Raw genomic sequence first — 19,220 nt, 5'->3', positions numbered from 1 at the left:
ATCTCATAAACATGAAAAATGAAAAAAAAAATCCACAGTTATGACGCTGAATATCTTAATTAATTAATTGTTATTAATATCATTAATCACTATCCTCTTGTATTTTTTTTTCACTGATTATAAATTTAAATGTAAAATATGTCCATCTAATTACTTTATAATCATAAAAAGTTTTCGAAAATATTTGTCTATCGCACAGAAATTTAAACTTTCACTCTCTATAATTTTAGTTTTTTTCATTTAAACAGAACATTAACATCTAGTTTATTAATTTTACAATTTTTATTTTTTATACCTCATTAATTTTAAATATCCAAGAGTTTTTATAGAATAAAAAATAATTAATAATTATTTACAATACCAAATATTCGTGTGATCAAAAAATAACTAAATAGTTATTTCATTTTTATTATTATTATTTTTTTTATATAGAAAAAATAATTTAAACAGTAAAAATAATAATAATAATAATTTATAATAATAACTGACGTACTGAAATGCACACGTGATGTCAACAGCGTGGTTCTATTACTGCATGTACCGAATGATTTAAAGTGGCTCTGGTCGGCGTAGTCTTCATCATTTTTTTATTACATACCTCGTATATTATTCAGAGAGGTCGTGGGTTTTATATTTAAAAATTGTGCGGTTATATACTTTATTATTTAGTTTATTACTGTGACGCAGTGTCTGAAATACTTTGTCTCCAGGTAGCTTGGAAAGGTATCATTAATATTTTCACTCGTGTTTTCGGTAATGCTGTCAAGAGAAGTTTTTGCAACTGTGGTAAAGGTAAAATGTCTACTTGAGGATTTGATGAATTTGTTGACTTTTCTTCAGCTAAAACAAATAAACAAACAAAATAAATATATTTATTATTTTATAAATTAATCGTTTATTTGAGATACTCCATAAGTCATGTTTTTTTCAAAATTGGGTTTTTTTGCATTTTTGGGTTCTATGGATATCCCCCCATAGAAATCAATAAAAATATGCATCAAATCAGCGTTCAAAAAACAATTAACGAGGTGACAGCAATTTCATTTAATTGAGAAACCCCATAAGTTATAGACTTATCGGGTTTTTCATATAAACATGTGCAGTTTTAGTTTTACAGAAATAATTTTTTTTTTTTTATTTAAAATTCGCGCTTTTTTGGGAAATAAATTTCAAATGTTGTTTCATTCTTGACTGTTATATGTCTAATTAAAATGTTTAAATTAATTATTATTTTTTGTAATTTCTGGGTTTCAGAGTTCAAATACATATTTTATACTTCATTTTATCAGTCTAATAAATGATTTGAGTGGAAAAAAAAAAAAAAAAACAATGATTTTATAACTTTTTATCCGTTTGGTTGAGAAACTCCATAAGTCAATCAACTTTAAATAATTTTTTTAAGTCGTTTCAATTAAAAAATTGAATTTTTCTTATTTGAATCTTTTTCAGAGGCGCTAACATTATTGTCTTCAATTATTTATTTATTATTTTAATGGTAAGTTTTTCCAGAAAAATGTTTTTTGTGTTTCCTGAAAAATTTTGTTTTCTTGACATATGGGAGTTCTCAAATAAACGATTCAAATCAATAAAATGAACTAATTATTCAATTTTACTAAATTTTGATCAGATCCTTAAATCCATCAGGAGATGTAGGACCAAATGATGATGTAATGAACGAATTGTTTGCTACTTTGATAAATATCAATATTAGGGTGAGCCAAAAAAACCAACCTATCGAATTTACGTCTTAAAAAGGACCTATATATCGAGAAAAAAATTCTCCTATTGGGCGAAATTTTTAGCTCAATTTTAAAAGGTGTCGGTAGCCATTTGAAATTTCCCATTTCAATAACATGCAAAAAAATTTTTTTTGTTATCGATCACAATAAAAGAAAAGTATTTGAAAAATCCAAATAAAGCCTTAAATTTGTATGATTCTGTTTACTCTAGACTTTGATAGCCTATTAGTATACGAAATATCAAGTTTACGAATTCGACTCCCAGGACTTTCTTTTAAGAAATTTAATGCCCTACAAGAATATTCTAGAGCCGAATTTTTGTCTCACATGGTTCAAAAGTTATAATATTTTTAATCAAAAAAAATTTTTTTGCATGTTATTCAAATGGGAAATTTCAAATAGCTACCGACACCTTTTAAAATTGAGCTACAAATTTTGACCAATGGGAGAATTTTTTGTTCGATATATAGGTCCTTTTTAAGACGTAAATTCGATAGGTTAGTTTTTTTGGCTCACTCTAATCAATATATATAACAGATTTTAATTATTTTTACAAATTAAAATGTTAATCAAATACTTTTTCAACAACCATCCAAAATATTTAAGTAAACTTTACTTAAAGTGGTCAAGGCATCAACACAGAAAGAACAAGATGGTACTGACTACTATCTCAGATTATACTCAGTTACATCTGAGGTAAAAAAAAAATGTCATAGTCCACTTACATCTGGAATATACTCAGTTCTATCTCAGATTTAACTCAGTTACATCTCACATGTAAGTGATTACTATCTGAAATTTTTTTTTACCTCAGATGTAACTGAGTATAATCCGGGATAGTTTCCAGTACCATCTTGATCTTTCTTTGAAGACAAGGTCCAGGTTCTTGTAGAAATCAGGATTTTAGTCTTCAGCGCCGGGATTTGATCCCAGCACTCAGCGATTGAAGCTAATGATTGATTTCAAAATCTCTAATTCAATATAAATTTTTTTTTGCGTTCCAAATAATTTGTTAATCACATCATCAATTGGCCCTACATCCCCTATTAATATTTATATTTAATTTTAATTATTATATATTACCTTTGGGTGACATCTTCGTGTCATCAGCATCCTCAATAAGTTTCAAACAAGGTACTGGTTTCAATACAGGTATCGAATCACCAGACACTTGTTTATTCATTTGATTACATTGGTCGACAAATAATTGAGTAACTCTTAACAATTCTAGTGTTACACCCCAGACGAAATACGTGAGACTGTCAGATAACTCAGTGACACCACCCAATACCATATTATTTGACGTCGCTGACTGTGAAATGTACGTCGGAATAATAAGCAGCCTCTTAATATTTTTACAATTTGCCAGATGTTTATCAAAGCCATTCTTAACATCAAAGTTAACCAGTTCCAATTGATGTAATTTATCGAGTTTAGCAACACCTTTAAGTATATCGAAGGTACAGCAAGTACCTTGACCCTTTTCAAGTCTCAATCGTTCGAGTTTTGTGAGTTTACACAACACCGCAGTGCCAAACTTTGATGAAAAATCCGAGCACTCGCCCAACTCAAGTGACTCGAGATTAACAAGTGACGCCAGTATTTCTATTTTTTTTTTACCAAGTTCTTTAACTGACGTTAGACTCAAGTGTGACAGCTGAGTGAGATTTTGTAGTGGCGTTAAATCACCGTGTAATGACATACCAGTGATGGCTTTAAGTCTTAATTCTTCACAAGATTTTAAGTTACCGATATCCTCTAAATTGAGCCAATCACATTTTATTGACATGGCACTGAGTACTTGCAATTGCGGACAAACTTTAATTACTTCCTCAACAACCATCACGGGACAGCGACACAGTTCGAGTTTGATAAGAGTCTTGACATTGGGAATAACTGATACAAATTTTTGCCAAATACTGTCAGATTCAGGGGCAATCAGCATTTTACGTAAGTCGAGATGTTCAGTCCCGTGCCTCTGTAGGGTTGCTACCAATCCGTCCCAATCGGTGACCTGACTATTCTTCATACGGACTGTCTTCCACAGCGCGGGATGTGCAGCTAAATCGCGCCACATTTTACACACACGCGCTGCGCGTAATAATTCTTGTACTTTAAGATACTGGAAAACTCGTGACAGTGCATTGTAACCAGAGCAGACTGTCGACATAAAGTACTGTCTCTGATCGACTTCAACCAGCGGCGCCACAGCTTTCTTTCTGTAATTAATAAAAATAATATTTTAATATTTAAATATTATAATTTAAAATGAATAATTATTTAAATTTGAAAATTTCCCGCTCGCTGTATAAAATAAAAAAATTAAAATAAGAGGAGTAAATGAGGAAATTAAAATGGGACGAGGAATAAACGCGGAGGAACGCACTAAGATTTATTATTTAAATAAATTTGTGTTCTGGCTCGCACATGCCTTTATATCTGTAAATATAAAAAAGTAAAAATGAATTAGATTTTTTTTTTTGAATCTGAAGCACTTATTTAATATCTCACTCTCATTGTAGCATTAATGTAAATGCTCTTTAAATACTTTCCTTTTAATGCAATTAATTTTATAAAATATTTCAATTTTGAATGAACTTGAATTTTGGTAAGTTTTTAAAATAAATTTAACCTCACGCTAATACTACAATAGAGAATAAATAATTGATTTTAAATAAATAATTCAAATTTGTTTATAAATAATTTTTTAAAATATAGCCACTTTTCGAAGCTAAGGCAGTGTGCTTCTATAACAGGAAAAAATCAAATTCATTTCATTTTATCCATAGGATATTTTTTTTTTTTTTATATTTGCAAATACAAAGCAAACATGTGTTTTGCGTAACACAAAAATAATAATAATAATAAAAAAGAGGTCTTGTAAATTAATAAAAAAATAAAAAACGATAAAAATCTTGTGACTCAACGAGCACTAATGACGTAAATAAAAGTGTAACAAAGCAACTGCCAAAACCTCATAAAGGAAAGATGTATTACATGTAAAAAAAATACATAAATATAAAACATGGACTTACTTATCTGCCTCCACCTCTTTTTTATCATTAGTTCCAACTTGTTGATTTTTTTCCTCATTTAAATTACCCGCCGTCTGTTTCACTGGACTCGTTGTTAGCTCAGATGCCTCTGATTCTAAAATATCTTTTGGTACAGCAGTTGCAGCTACAGCATCAAATTCCGATTCTTTAATCGGCATTTCATCAGATGCGCTCGAGCCATCGGTATCCATGGACTCTGATCTTTCAATGGCTTTTTCTTCATTTGATTTTTCATTACTAATCTCTTTACCTAAATTTGTTTTTCTTCCAACAGTAGCTGGTACATTTTCCTCAATATCGTCGTGTAAATTTTCCTGTTCTTGCGCTTGATCGTTATCTTTAACTTCTTGTACCAGCGCGTCATCCTCCACTTGGTCTTCAAGTGTTTTGTGAATTTTTTCTAAAGCGCCTACAGGAGTTTCACTAATGCAAGTGTCATCTGTCTTGTCACTCAAATCGGAATTTTGTCTCTGCGGTTCTTCAACGTCTATCGTTGCTGTCTTTGAGTCTTGACTCTTTTCATTATTTTTATCTTTAAAAATCTCTTCACTTGAAAGTCTAGTTGGTAATTTTTTCGGCGCTCTAGACTCTTTGAATCCTATTTCTCTAGAATAATTTATTTTATCAACGTCATCAATTGATAATTTATTTTGGGTTTTATTGGGCCTGATTGCCGGCTGAACTGAACCAGCGTTATTTTTCGGTACGACAATATATCTTTTGCCAGCTAATAGCGCGATATTTTGTGCTGGTTTAGGCTCCGAGCCGTCTTGTCTCTGCATAAAATCTCTTCTTGAATACCAAGCCGCGGTATTTAATTTATTGCCACCAGTTGATGACAATGAATCTCGATGTGATTTTGCTGAATTTTTCGAATAATATTCACTGTCAGGTTTTGAATTTCTTGATAAAACTCGCGGCGGTGATTGTCGATCAATTGGCGGGAAAAGTGATTTTGCATTTTGTGTACCGATCATACTTATTGGTATCAATGGCGGTGGTGTTATAGAAACTTTCTTACCTTCCTCATTGTCGTGCCGACAATTCTATAAAAAATATTTCATACACGTGTAGTTTTTTTAAATATTCATGCCAACAAATATTTAAAAAATTTAAATATTTAAATTACCTTGCAAACGTAATCTTCACTGGTGGAATTCTCAGCGTGACCTACGCATTCAGGATGATACAGACAGAGGCAGACACAGCATTGAAGACTCGGTATCAGACCCATGCTCATAGAACACCGGATACTGCAGGGTTCCTGGAGTTTGGTCCTGTAAGACGTGCGTTGGTAGGGGATGGGATCGAGAGAGCAGATAGAGAAAAAAATATAGAGAAGATCGGGTTTAAATGACATTATTTTTTTACGTCAAGTAGGAAATCGGTATGTAGGTTTAATCAATTGCAATTTATTTTAATTTAATGAAGGTGGTTGCGCTAATCGAAGTTATTTACACAAGCGATGTGTTTTAATAAGGATGTGAATTATCAGAAGCTATTTTAATTTAAATAAAATAGGTGGTAATAAGCGAGCTAAAAAAAATTGACTTACTTCAATGACCTCTTTGATTTGTAAGGCGACGTTTTTTCCGTGGCAGCTTGACTGCGTCTTGTGATGTTTGACGAGTTGGTCCACCCGAGCACGTCAGTTTCTTTGGGCGGTGATACGTCTTCTGCAAATCATTGAAATTCGTTTTAGATAATAGTTTAATTTTTTAAATTCCAGTATATAACTACGCATTACTTCTTAGTGAACCTCTTTTGACGGGAACTTTAACTTTAATCCCGGGCGTACTTGTTTTCAGAGGTAAATTTTTCCCAAGAGTTTTAGCTGGTGTAGGAGATATTTTTCCAGTAAGTCTTTTTGTAGCGGCAGCTTTCTTGCCAGTTCCTATTTTCTTGGCGGGTCCCGCACTAACTGGAGTACTGATCTGTGATACAATTTTCTTTTATAAATAAGAGTTTTTTATTCTTAAATTGAATAAGAAAATTTAAAGTTATGAGTTAACGTACGGGAGTTGCTTCGTCTTTGATTATTTCATATTGCGGATCGTTAATACCCGTTGGTTCTTTGGTAAATATAAAATTATCTACCGTCAATTCTTTTGTATTCACTAAAAAAAAAATAATTTAATTATTATTGTAGATAATTAATGAAGTATAATGAATTGACTGATTGTTTTTACTAGACATTAAATACTTACGGAATTCGGCAATTTCTCTGAGACTCTTAACTTTTTTACCCTTTGGTGTGTAATAAGAAACTTCAACAACTTTTTTCGTTGAATCAGTCTCGGTTTTATACACAAGTTCGCGTTTCCATCCATACTTGAAAGGTTCCTTGTATTCTGGATTAGTCACATCAGCCGAAACTTTTTGTTTCGCTGCAGCAACACTAGAAGTTTGTGGTGCATGAGAATTTCTCATTCCCCGTCTACTCACAACTGGAGTTTTAGCAGACGGTGGTGATTTTCCAGCGTCATTTTTAACCGCAGCAGTTACAGGAGCAGCATTCCCACTGTCGACCTCACCGTCCGGTTTCTCCAATTTCTTTTTACCTTTTGCTACTTCTAAACAATAAATCTCATAAACAATTCGCTCTACATTTTAACGACATTACTGTTCAATAAAATTTACCTGCTTGATGATCATCTGTTTTTAGTTCAACATTCCTACGAACTGGACCCTTGGACAGCGAACGCTTAGGGCGTTTAGCAGATGGTTGTGATGATGAAATCTCTGCCTCAGCTTCGGCGATCAATTTCAACAAAATTTCCGTAGCAGGGTTAACTTTCATCAAACTATTGCTATCAAAACCTATAAAATCCATTGAATCATCTGATGTATGATTATCAGGTTCTGATAATTTTCTCTTTTGATTCCGTGTTCTGCTATTATTAGAATTAGCATTAGCATTAGCATTTGCATTTACTGAGGGTGAATCCTGGTGTTCACTCTCGACAGCACTAGTAGAATTAGCTTTAGTTTTACGTAATTTTCGTTTACCCACAGGTGTCATATTTTTTTTAACAACAGAAACACTAACACCCTTTACATCACCATTAACCTCTTGCTCGTCAATTTTTTCAGTCTCATTAACTACAATCGTCTCTTGTTCTTCTTTTTTCTGAACCTCTTCCACTTTCACATCTTTTTTATCCTCTTCCATCTCGGCATCCTTATCTTTGTTCTCTTTTACGTCTTTGATATCCTTGTCCTTGGTGTCTTTATCCTCATCAACTTTTGGTGATTTAGTGAGCTGAACAACTCCTGGATCTGGCACATCGTCGTCGCGCGCCACTTCAGCGTTCCCGCCATTTACATCGGTAGCCACGACATCCATCGCGTGCTCCGTTGCTTTATCCCTTTTATCTTTTATGATTTTTTACAATAAAAATCTGAGTTTTTCGTTAACTTTTCACTAAAAAAAATATTTAAATGTTACAATAAATTTAAAAGTCATGTATATTTAAAAATATTGTTAAATAAATATATAAATTGTACGTACAGTCACTGATTATTTTTTAAAAATTCACCAGCACAATTTAGTGGTTATTCCTTCCACATTCTACGGGGAATAATAATCTCCGTTGTATGAGCTCGGCTCAAGCTCCAAGTTGTCCGACAAAATACCGTCATAGCCACAGTTTATTCATTAAATAATATCTAATACTAATTACCTGTATTGTTAATTATAAATAATAATATTTTAAAAATTATATACGTTACTCTAGACACGTACTATCGGAATAAACTTGGCCGATGACGATGATAAATGTATGTATATATTAAAAACACACACTAATAAGCATGCCCAGTATGGCTTCAGTGGGTATTGGGTATGCCATAAAAATATAGCGTCTCTACAACAACAACCGGAAGTCAAACCGCTGAGTTGTCATTGGTCAAATAATAGTACGTTATCAATTGTTTTATTTTCATTTAAATTATTATTATTATTATTTAAAATTTTATTACTTACTTTTATTCAGTTGTTTTTATTTTTCACTATATTTTCCACTTATATATATTTATATTTTAGCGACATATATTTTAAAACGAAAATTGTAAATTAATTATTTATGACGGTGATATTACGCGCGCATAAATTTTTTGAAACGTCAGCGCCGCGATGGGAAAATTATAAACTGGGGATTTTAGCGGTCGGTACAAATTGCCGCGTAATTCAAATGGTTTAAATAAATTAGTTAAATTTTTTGTGGGGTTAATAAAAATTAGGCAGGATTTTGGTTTTTTATTTCATTTTATTTTATTTTATAGAAAACTTTATGGTAAGTACACCAATAATTTAATGAAAAAAAAATAATTTATGTTGATTTAAAGTGTTGGTCTAAGTGTTAAACAAAACTCGAGGTCCACAAGTCACCTGTCATTCTTCAGAGTATCATTGGATTATACATTACACCTTTATTTTATTTTTTTTTTATTAAAAAAGCCAAAGTGCTATAACACCGTATCATTTAATTATTATCGTTATATTATTATTATTATTATCATTAATAATTTTGTTAATTAACTATTGATAGAATTATGATGCATTTTTTAATTTATGAATTAAATAAAATTCAAAGGAATTAAAATAACTTTGACTTTTTAATTTAAATTACACGATACTGAAGTTAGCCGACGTCTAATAACTTTTGGATTTTTTTTTAAACGATAAATTATAAAAAAAAAATATTTGAAAAAATTGTACTTGTAGATTTTTTAATTTTCTACAGGTGCATATTTTTAGTTTTTTTTTTTTTAAATTAAATTGTTGAAAAAAAAAAAATCGAAAATTGTTAATTGGCTGCTAACTTCAGGATCATTAAATTACAAGTGAATTTTCCTCAGGCTTTTATTTAAAAAAAAAACGAATTATCAATTTTTTTTTGAATTAATAATTTATTAAAAATGGCGGGGAAAGTTAGCTGTGAAAATTCAAAAAATTGTTGGTAAATCTCTTTATTTTAAAAATAATAAATAACGAAATAAACGTGTAATTTAAAAATATCTATTAAAAAATAAAATCAATAATAAAAAATAAATATTTATTACAAAAAAAATATATACCAACAATTTTTTGTCACCAACAACGGTATTAAATCAATCGCTAATTATCTGCGATTGTTAATTAATATAATAATGTATTACATTTAAACACTTTGTAAGAGACGTATTTAATAATAATTATTATTATTAACTTTTTTTTTTTTTCTTATCATTATTATAATACATTTAACGGGTGACTTTAGTAAAAGCGACCTCGATAAAACGACACTGGTTCTACATATCAGTTTGTTTAAAAATTATTTTATTTAATTATCATTATTTTAAATAATATTTATTATTTTTTTTAATTTTCGCTAATTATTATAATTATAATTATTTTAATTAATTAATTAATTATTTTAAAAAATTTTTATTTCACTTTATTATTCACATTAATAATTAATTAATTAATTTATTAATATTTTCTCCCATTAATTACCGAGTAACTGTAACTCGGTTAAATCAATTAAACGTAAGCCACTGTATCACGAGGGAGATAATACATCAATAATCTATAAAATTTTGATTCTTAAAATACACGATATATCGATCAGTCTGTGGGTCATCTGTGCATTGATTTATGTTCTTTTTGGTCGCTAACTAAAGTTACATTTCATAATAATTACATAATATTAATATTATTAACAATAATTCCGTACTGCAGAGCAACGAGGCAGACCCGACTAGCCCCAGGTGTGTCAGGAGCTCGTACGTCTGATACATCGGGTTTATACTGACAGCAATAAAATAATAATTAATTATAGGAATAATTAAATAAATGGACAAATTTACGGTGACATCTTACGTATTTAAATTATTATAATTTGTTCACTGTCTTGTGTAAACACTCATCATTTGTAAATATATTTAATCACCGTAAATAATCGCTTATAATTTACCGAACGATGACAATAATTTATAATTAATAATAATTATAATAATAATATGCGTTCGGATTAAATTGCCGAAAGAGACTAGACACCGATTGTCGTAATATCTTATAATTTAAAAAAAAATAGTCTACGTGATTTGGCAGGAGAAACGCACATGAACTTTGGACTTTTTTTTGCAAAATTGACTCATTGTCTTAATAATTCAAAAAAAAAATTAATTAATTAAAGACATTATTTATTAAACGTCTCTTTAGTTGCATCGTCCCGTTAAAAGCCTTCTCGGTTGCCCGAATTTTAATTAAATTTACAATACAAGTTTATTAATTAATTTTTGACTTTTTTTTTAATTATTTGAAATTTTATGCTCGATATGTTTAACTAAAATGTATTGTTACAGTACATTTGTTAATTTAATGATGGTAATTATGGTAGTAAATTAAAATGTAGTGATGATACTGACGATTAATAACAAAAAAATAGTAATAGATAATACGTTATTATAATACAATAATATTGATTATAGTAATCGTGATAAAAATAATTTTATAATAATTAGTTTTAATTATAATTAATTAATTTATTAATTAATAAAATGAAAGCTTTGATGACATCAATACTTTTTTTTTTTCATTCACTCTCACATTACGTTTCTCTCAACCTTACAATAATAATAATAATAATAATAATAATAATAAAGATAATAATAATAATAATAATAATAATAATAATAATAATAATAATAATAATAATAATAATAATAATAATAATAATAATAATATTTTTACACTTAAATTCACCTATGAAAACTAAATTACATACTATTTTGCGCCATTAATTACATTCAAGTTTACAATCATCAAAACTCGAATAACGTTTGATAAATCAATTGAGATTTTGCACAGGACCCATTACAATTAAATGATTTATTTTAGTTACTTTTATTTTTAATTATTTATTTTTTTTTAACAATTCCCGCTAACTCGCCGTACCCCGCCTATTTAAATTAAAGTTAATGTCCCCCTCTCGCCTCTCTGGCAGTAATTTCTTCTATCAATATACAATTTTTTTTTATTCATCACCTAATATTGCATACGCGTGAACACATTTTAAAGATACAGAGAGGACAAAAATTGTTGTTCAATTAATTATTTATTTATTTTTTTAAAAATTTAATTTAATTATGTATTAGTTTTGACGTTTTATCTTTCGAGCTATACGATTAGCACGTAAAGTATAAACGGTCGGATTATTGCGTAAATAACTGGCCGGACATTGCCTTGAGAAAAATATCATAAAAACTTTTACTATCGTTGATTTGCGTCTGCGTTTTTTAACACACATCTCCTAAATACATATACAATTGTCGTCGTGATTTTAATAATTTTATTTTTTATTTTAATCACGATGATAATGGAGATTGAGTCGCGAGACTTAATTTTTTTTATCTAATTTAATTATCATTAGTTTTTTTTTTTTTTAATTTTTCACTAGAATTTTTCGCATACAATAATTTATTTATTTTTATATAATCAATCTCTGCCACGACGACAAGTCACAATATATATATTTTTCATTTTAAAACGCAGAAATTATATATTTATATAAATATAATTTTTTTTTTCCAAATAAATTTCTAAAATAGAAAGTGAACGTAAAAATAATAATGATAAAACGGATTGACTTTTCAATACATATTATCGTGCCAGAGATATTTAATTTTTTTTTTCTAACATTCTTATTATTGTATAGTATCAATTTGGATTAATGTGTAAAAAAAAAATTTATTCCGTCCTATTTTAATTTAATTTCCCATTTTCTCCGTCATCGATACGTAGCATATTCATTATTGTATTTTATTAATTTAAAAAAATTTAATTAATATTAATATCGATATTGAACTACCTAATAATATACAATTTTCAATTTATTTAATTTATTCACCGAATTGGCACTATTATTCGTTCGTTCTTATTACTTTTATTCTCATAATAAATTGCCAGGCACACACACCTTTGAATATCCTCCGACATATTAATTTCCACACACTCATCAACAAATAAAACTCGATGACCACACAACAAAAATGCATTCAAGTCACTTGCATGTCTATTTCTCATTTTATTTATTTATTTATATATATATAATATATTTATTTATATATCCATTTAATATATTTAATATATCGCCGTATTTTTTTTACTTTTAATTATTTTCCTCTATTAATAAATTCGCAAAACATGCAAGAATCGCAATATCGTTTACTAAATAATTTACTAAGTCTTTTTACTTTATTATTATATACTTTTTTTTTTTTTCTTAATTTTTTTACTTATTTTTTATATATTTTTTTTCCTCGAAGAACAAACTTGGTCGAACCGTCGTCAAACTTGACCCTTGGTTACGCTCTCGTTGTCTGCATACATCAGTCATGAGCATAAAGAAGAATCATCGTCTCTGTGTTCTGATATTTACAGAGTTCTCCGATGTGTCGTAATTAATTTTATTCATTATCATTATTATTTATGTATTTATTTTTTGCTTATGCATCATCGTACAATTGCTGTATTGGACGTTTATCTCAAATACATCTCTTAAGTCTTCAGACTTTCAGCTCTCCTTTTTTTTCTTTATTTATTTATTTAGTTAATTAATTAGTTAGTTTTTTTATTTATTTATTTTTTTTTCTTTTCATAAACAACATCTCTATTACTTTCGATTATTACTTATGTCCTATATGACACAGTACTGATGTGTCTCTTTCCATCATTCACTTTAACTATCCCTCATTTTATTTTCTCAAGTGTAATCAATATAATCATCCCCATATCAATTAGCGACAATTAACTAAAATGTCACGCCGTGATTTGCATGTTGCTTTAATTTTTTTTTTTTTTTTTTTAAATATTTTATTTATTTATTTTTTTAAATTTTAGTATCCATTTATTAAATATTTTTTCAACGAGTCAGTCTTTAGGATCTCATACTCCTCCATAATTCTCAACGACGACGACAACGACGACGAGTGTACTCGTAGATGCAAACAATTTAACTATTCAATGACCAATGCTGCTATATTGTCATCAATATGTTCAAGTAAATAAAAGAGAAAGAAAAATAATAAACGAAAAAATAAAAAAAAAAAATTAATAATAATAATAAACAATGAGACAAAGCCACGTTTGCTCACAAGAATCCCGTTGTGTCTCGTCGCTCAGTGAATAATTATTAATAATAATATATATCTGCTGCCATTTCACAATTGTTGCGCTCGTTGACAACACGTCAACGTTGGCTTGGGTCAAACATGATCCCGATGATGTAGATGGTTATTCTCATCTGCCTCGCAAGGTACCACAGTCAGACTTGATAAATTGCTCAAATTACCACTGGACTCGGAATAGCTTGATAGACTAGGCCGCCTTGATGGCGGCACCACAACAACCGGTGTTGAGCCACCTACATTGCTTGGGAATTTTTTAAATACCCTCAATAATGAACTACCAGCACTGTGACAACGTATTATCCGATCTGGAGTATCCAGTATCGTTGATTGACTTCTTGTATACGGAGGTGGACTCTCGCTGTCAAATATTGTTCGATTTGGAGGTGGACGTACGCATTTTTGATAAATCTCGCTTTCCTAAATAAAACAAACATTAACATTAATTATCATTAACGATAATTATTTTTCAGTAATGAGTGATAGTTTAGGCAACAAACCTGCTCAGGATCACGAAGATGCAGCCCGGCATGAGCACCATAGGGCCGCTCCTCACCATCGGGGAGTTGAAGCCGCGGTGGTAAATCAAGAGCGAGATCTTGTCGTACACTTACAGTACGTACAGCTCGATCTCTTGCTGCCGCGACCATTGCCTCCTGCATGCCATCCGCACCGCCAGCAACTGCTGTCGCACTTTCGAGGCCACCGTGACCCCCACAGCCGACATCCATGCCTGCGCTCACCGACAGCATCTGTTTAACAAACACAAAGACAATTAAATTTAATTATTATTATTGCAATAATAGTAATAATAACAATAACAATTATTACTAACTGTCATTGTTATTATTTCTGTGCATCGAATGGACAATGAAAAGAGGGAGAGACAATGCCGTGTATAGCTACAATAGCCTTTTACAGCGCCGATATCTGTCATGTCTTTGTATGATATGCAAAAAAAATTATCTACATATATATATAAATATATATACTGATGATAGAGGGACGTCGTGCTTGACCATAGATAAGTGGCTGATTGTATTTTAGTTTGCGTTATCAGTGCGCGTGCACCGATAGTCGTAGACTATACATCATCATCATCATCCATCGTCTCATGTTTTTTATATTTTTTTTTTTATATTATTGTTGTTATTATGCTAGTCATAATCATTTGACTCTTTATCAGCACTTTTAATTCTATTAATGTATACAGAAAAAAAAAATATGTATATATACACATACGTAGTTTTAATTATACTCCGTGGCTTTTTTCCCTTTTAATTCTATAAATAAAAAATATAACGTGACATTTTCGCAAGACAATAAGTGGATCAAAAGAAATATCTATATATAAAATGTAATCAGTCAAGCATGTAAAGAATATAAGATATGATGTCATATAAATGTTAAATATTATTTTAGATATCGTAATGCACGATTTTGTTAATAATGTTATTGATATACTTAATTGAATACATATATATATATTTACATAAATTGTATCAATTGACTGCGAAGTAGCCTCGAAAATATTATCAGGCAGTAAGTTTAGATAAAAATAATAGTGTATTTTAAAAAATATAAAAAGAAAACATTGAATACTCGAACGGACGTACTTGCGTAACTTTGCGCAGTGCACATTTCCCGTTTGCCGGAGATAAAGCTAACGAGACCCTGATAAATAACGTCGAGAGTCTAGACAGTTGATTATACAAGGCGTTCTTCATTAAATCGTTCCATGCGTTTAGCTCCTGACTCCTGAACGTTTCAGATAAAGTCACACTATACGCCGTCATAAAGATGACTGAAATGTGTTAGTGTGTGTGCGGATAATGTGCATACACTTATATCTACACATTTCTATCATGTAAATACACAATTAAATGCTCAGTGGTATTTATTTTGTAATCCCCTGCAATCAATGCAACTTTAAATCGTATTTATTTAAATACTACAGACACTTGACTAGACGAATTGGCATTGATAGGCCATCGATCGAATCAACGGCGAGCTTGTCGTCAATGACATTATTTTTATAGATCAACTCTACCTAACGGAAAATAACCGTCAGACAATTGGCTAGTGTTGGTCTAGTCTGTTGATGCAGACATAAATAAGTTTGAGTATTAATCGATAGATTAATTCTTGTTCGCGAATGCACTGTCTATCAGCAGTGGCATCAAGGTCGTTTTATCTTACGACAGACGAAAAGAGAGAAAGAGAGAGTCTAAGTACGAGTAGTTATTTTCGAATCTTATTTTTCGCGCGATCGATCGACGTCTCGCTATTCCATGGCATACAAGTATTGCAGAATACTCGTAGATGTGGTTGTTGCTGCTGTTCCTGTCAGAGAATGACACACACATTTGCCTCTATATATATATATATACAATACAATACAATACACAACACTAAACTTAACTTCCCTCGTATTGTACATTACAACTAAACGCTTTACTGTTTGTGCGTTTCCTCATCGTTTCTCAATCGCCCGATGACATCGCCTGATCGCGAACAATACGCGCGCTATGTAGAATAGAAATATACATAATAATGATGATAAAAATAATAATAATCGTTAGACGTCAATTGCTGTACATACTTAAACTTTTTTTTTAAATTTTGCATACACAATTTTTCTCAATAACGACATGCGACGTAACAAATTGCAATTACTTGGTAATATTTCATTATTTATATACATTTTTATTGTCGGCGTTGTGGTTTTTTTTTTTTTTTTTTTTTTTTAATACGTGAGTTTTCCCACGTGCAGAATATGTCTAGTGTGTCAAGGATGTAAGGAAAGGGAAAGAGTTGTGAATGCATTTGCTTTTCAATACACTCTGCATGTTAATCAGACAATTGAATAGGTTTTTTTTTTATTTTATTTATTTATTTCTTTTTTTTTTCTTTTTCTTTCCAGTTCAATTCAGCACTTACGTGTATATATGTACGTATTTATAAGTACCTACAGTACAGTAAGCATCAGAGAGTAAAGAGAGAGGTATAGACGGCGGTATGGAGTGCATAGACGTATAGATATAGATGACGGTGTGGTAGACGTACACGTGAAAAGACACGATGTAGATGGGGTGAAGAAGAAGCTAGTAGAATATTTGAAAGTCCATATCGACCGGCGCAACGCGGTCGGGACAGTCACGACCCAAGCATGACGAGCGCAATGAACTGCAGTGAAAGCAGCCACGGAATCGCATTCTGGGCCAGACGGAAGAAACGCGAGACGACCGACGTCCGTGCCGACGTTGCGATATAAGGTTTAACGGCCTTTATATTTTTCCTGTGCATCGGCTAATTTTTTTTATCCTCGGTATTTATTTTTACCCACTAGAATTTTCTTTTACATTTTTTTATTTAGTTAATTTCTTTCAGTGCCCGCTGGTGCTGGTTGCAGAACAAGAACAAGAAGAAGGGGGCGGAGGTGCCGTCTAAGGTAGTAGTGGAGGAGGGAAAAAAAAATATTATTAAAGCCGACGTTTATGGCCTATAAAAAGTGCAACGAGCTGCTCGCAAGCATGTGCAAGACAACACAGTCCCACTCCCTCTCTCTGTTTGCTAATACAGGTGTTCTAAATAATATATATACATGTATAGCATACATATAATGAGGCGAAGAAAAAATACTTTGACTGTAAGATTACTTTTTTTTTACTGCTGTTACTTTTTAGTCGTTTTTTTTTTAATTTTATTATTTGCTTATCAAGATACCTACCATGAGGGCCATGTCACTGGATTTAGATGTTTGATGAACGTGGAGGATTCGCGCACCCAACTCGACCAACTTTCTCCTCAATTGTTTGACAGAGACGCCGAGCGTCTGTATGCAGCGACGCCGCAGCTTCATTTGAATGATGATGACGCCAGATTGACGGTTAGAATACGAATCGAGGATTTATATCGTACTTTGTATGTCTATGTATGTATATATAGTTTTATATATGTGCGGTGTACGTGTGTAGGTTTGCATACACACGGACACACTGGTTCAGAACAATAGTTTCACAGGGCACATGTATTACGTGTGTGTATGTGATGCGGTGAAGAAGAGATTCAACGTATAGTTACAACACAGCGTCTGTCAGCTGTCAAGCTAGAGCATGGCGCCGCGTTATTTGCCCTTGGTCTCTTATTATTTTCAGTCTTGATGATGATGACGTTTCCTTTCCCCCTTGCTAATTTTTTATTATTTCATTACATTTTTATCTGTCACGTACTGAGGAAAATGAAATTTAAATTTAAAAAAACAACACCAGTACACAGACACGGTATGAGAAAAACACCTCAAGCCGCTTGTCTCACTTCACTCTCAATCTCAATCTCTTGTATCTTTTTCAATATCAAGACACTAGCAGTGTGTAAGTGATGTGTTGTTAGTAGTCAGTAGTCACTCCCTATAACTTGGACGACCAAGTTTGGCAGAGGCTACTTGAGACGACGAAGACGACTACGACGACGACGTTGACGGCGATGAGAGAGCACTGTGTTTTCATTAGATTGGCTTTACAACGTCGTCGTCTTTAGATCAACTGCAAGACCAAGTATTACTCAACTTTGTATTATTACTAAACTGGCAAGAGATGACCAACAAAACGTCGCGTCACTTATTCGCATTTGTCCCAAATGACTTTAAAAAAATAAATATTAATAAAATAAATAAAATAATAATTTAAATTAACAATTATTGTCTGTCTTCTTTATACCAAAATCACTTTTATTGTTTTATTATTATAAATATTTACAAGTTAAAAAAATAATTTATTATTTATATTTTAAATTATCCGCGTAAAAGTTGCCGCCAATGTCGGGACGACACCCGGAATGTTGTCGACGAAAAGCCGCTCGTAACAAATGTCACACTGGGTGAAACGTAACTGCGAGTAACGAGCGAGTGACAGTTGCAGCGTGGGCGTTGATTGCACATCAAGTCCAGCGGCAGACTGAACTCATCCGGTGGCTGCGAGGCCGCAGCACCGTCGTCGATCGGCCTGTCGCAAGTTTTTTCCCCCTCTACGTCTCGCCGCCGCCGCCGCCATCACCATTACACCGTCACCACTACCACCACCACTACTATTCCTACCGACGTTTACAAGTACACAGACTTTTGCTCAATACTATTGTACAGTACACACAAGTCTGTAGCAGCACCACCCTCTGCACCTCTCGCTCGTCGACCCGTGCAGTCCTGCGCCCGCAATACTGTCTGACATCCCCCGCCGCCCACAGCCGACAGACTGCC

The 19,220-nt window shown here is 31.6% G+C and overlaps 2 protein-coding genes and 1 long non-coding RNA gene across 4 annotated transcripts; 1 reads left to right on the top strand and 2 right to left on the bottom strand.

Annotated features, from left to right (window-relative positions):
- Positions 1–7: 7 nt before the first annotated feature.
- On the bottom strand, positions 8–8,653 carry LOC130670321 (uncharacterized). Its single transcript, XM_057473683.1, has 10 exons — positions 8,307–8,653; positions 7,436–8,219; positions 7,003–7,368; positions 6,812–6,912; positions 6,543–6,729; positions 6,351–6,471; positions 5,925–6,072; positions 4,775–5,841; positions 2,823–3,958; positions 8–840 (listed from the first exon to the last, which is right to left on the bottom strand). The coding sequence occupies exons 2-10, from the start codon at positions 8,139–8,141 to the stop codon at positions 674–676; spliced, it is 3,999 nt and encodes a 1,332-aa protein (XP_057329666.1). The 5' UTR covers positions 8,142–8,219; positions 8,307–8,653; the 3' UTR covers positions 8–673.
- Positions 8,654–11,678: 3,025 nt separating this feature from the next.
- LOC130669868 (uncharacterized) lies at positions 11,679–19,216 on the bottom strand. The gene is made up of 3 exons (XM_057473005.1): positions 17,697–19,216; positions 14,467–14,718; positions 11,679–14,386 (listed from the first exon to the last, which is right to left on the bottom strand). Exons 1-3 carry the CDS (start codon positions 17,826–17,828, stop codon positions 14,045–14,047), a joined length of 726 nt encoding a protein of 241 aa, XP_057328988.1. The 5' UTR covers positions 17,829–19,216; the 3' UTR covers positions 11,679–14,044.
- On the top strand, positions 16,900–17,822 carry LOC130669872 (uncharacterized). 2 transcript variants are annotated; one of them, XR_008990273.1, is made up of 3 exons: positions 16,900–17,294; positions 17,357–17,615; positions 17,689–17,822. It is a non-coding gene; the product is annotated as an uncharacterized LOC130669872 (long non-coding RNA). The 2 variants fall into 2 exon arrangements; XR_008990274.1 differs by having other exon boundaries at positions 17,343–17,615.
- Positions 19,217–19,220: the final 4 nt, after the last annotated feature.

The sequence above is a fragment of the Microplitis mediator genome, chromosome 6 (genome assembly GCF_029852145.1).
Source record: "Microplitis mediator isolate UGA2020A chromosome 6, iyMicMedi2.1, whole genome shotgun sequence".
Classification (NCBI taxonomy): Eukaryota; Metazoa; Arthropoda; class Insecta; order Hymenoptera; family Braconidae; genus Microplitis; species Microplitis mediator.
The sequence above is the reverse complement of the archived record's forward strand: the minus strand, read 5'-3'. Positions and strand labels throughout refer to the sequence as shown.